Source organism: Chenopodium quinoa, unplaced genomic scaffold (genome assembly GCF_001683475.1).
Source record: "Chenopodium quinoa cultivar QQ74 unplaced genomic scaffold, ASM168347v1, whole genome shotgun sequence".
NCBI lineage: Eukaryota > Viridiplantae > Streptophyta > Magnoliopsida > Caryophyllales > Amaranthaceae > Chenopodium > Chenopodium quinoa.
In genome coordinates, this window is record NW_018742287.1 from 1,285,202 (window position 1) to 1,286,117 (window position 916).

At 34.5% G+C, this 916-nt stretch overlaps 1 protein-coding gene across 1 annotated transcript; it reads right to left on the reverse strand.

Annotated features, from left to right (window-relative positions):
- Positions 1 to 218: 218 nt before the first annotated feature.
- On the reverse strand, positions 219 to 638 carry LOC110685663 (ATP-dependent DNA helicase PIF1-like). Its single transcript, XM_021862198.1, has one exon. It carries the CDS (start codon positions 636 to 638, stop codon positions 219 to 221), a length of 420 nt encoding a protein of 139 aa, XP_021717890.1.
- Between the last annotated feature and the right edge of the window lie 278 nt (positions 639 to 916).

Genomic DNA, 916 nt, shown 5'->3' on the forward strand with positions numbered 1-916 from the left:
TATTTAAAGCAAATCTTCACCAATCACATGTATGTGATAGTTATCTTCATCAAAATACTTCTTTGTTCTGTTTCTTGGTTGTCTACAGAAAAGAGTTTTGTTACACATCATTGTTCACATGTATAACATATTATGATGTAATGAAAATTGTGTAACATTCGTTAAATTTCAAAGAGAGTAGGCACTAATCCTAAACTCCTTATAAATAAGGTTATTATTCAACTACTTTCATTTGAGTCATCTTTAATAATGCCTGTTAGCCTTAACACTTCATAAGCTACTACATTTTTCACCGTGTTTTGTGGGAATGGATTTGGAGGCTTAGCATAGAAGATGTTAACATCTTTGGCTTTTCTGGCACGAGACATAGCAACATACAACTGCCCATGAGAAAAACATGAACGTGGAAGATATATGGACACTTGATTCAAAGTTTGCCCTTGAGATTTATTTACAGTCATTGCAAAGCTTAGCTTGATAGGGAATTGCTTTCTTTCAAACTGAAATGGGTAACTTACAGAACCAGGTGGCCATAAATTTATTCTATGTATAAAGACCTCAACTCCTTTGTATTGCCCAACAGCTATGACACATTGTGACATTTGGAAAGAATTTTTTGCAAATAAGGTGCATTCCATTACATAGACCAGAATAAGGCAACAGATTTCTCAACAAGATTACTAGATAGTTCTCCTTTAGCACAAGCTCATGAGGGCTCATTCCACCCGGACATAGTGTTAATGATTTCTGTAGGGTATATATTGCAAGTATCATTCAACATGATGTCAAAACTCTTGTAAGTAACAAGTTCTCCATGGAATTGCTCTATCATCAATGAATTTATAAAATCTACTTCATCATTCAATGGAGTTAGAATTGCCCGTGTTGTGAATATATCACCATAGCAGTTCCCTTG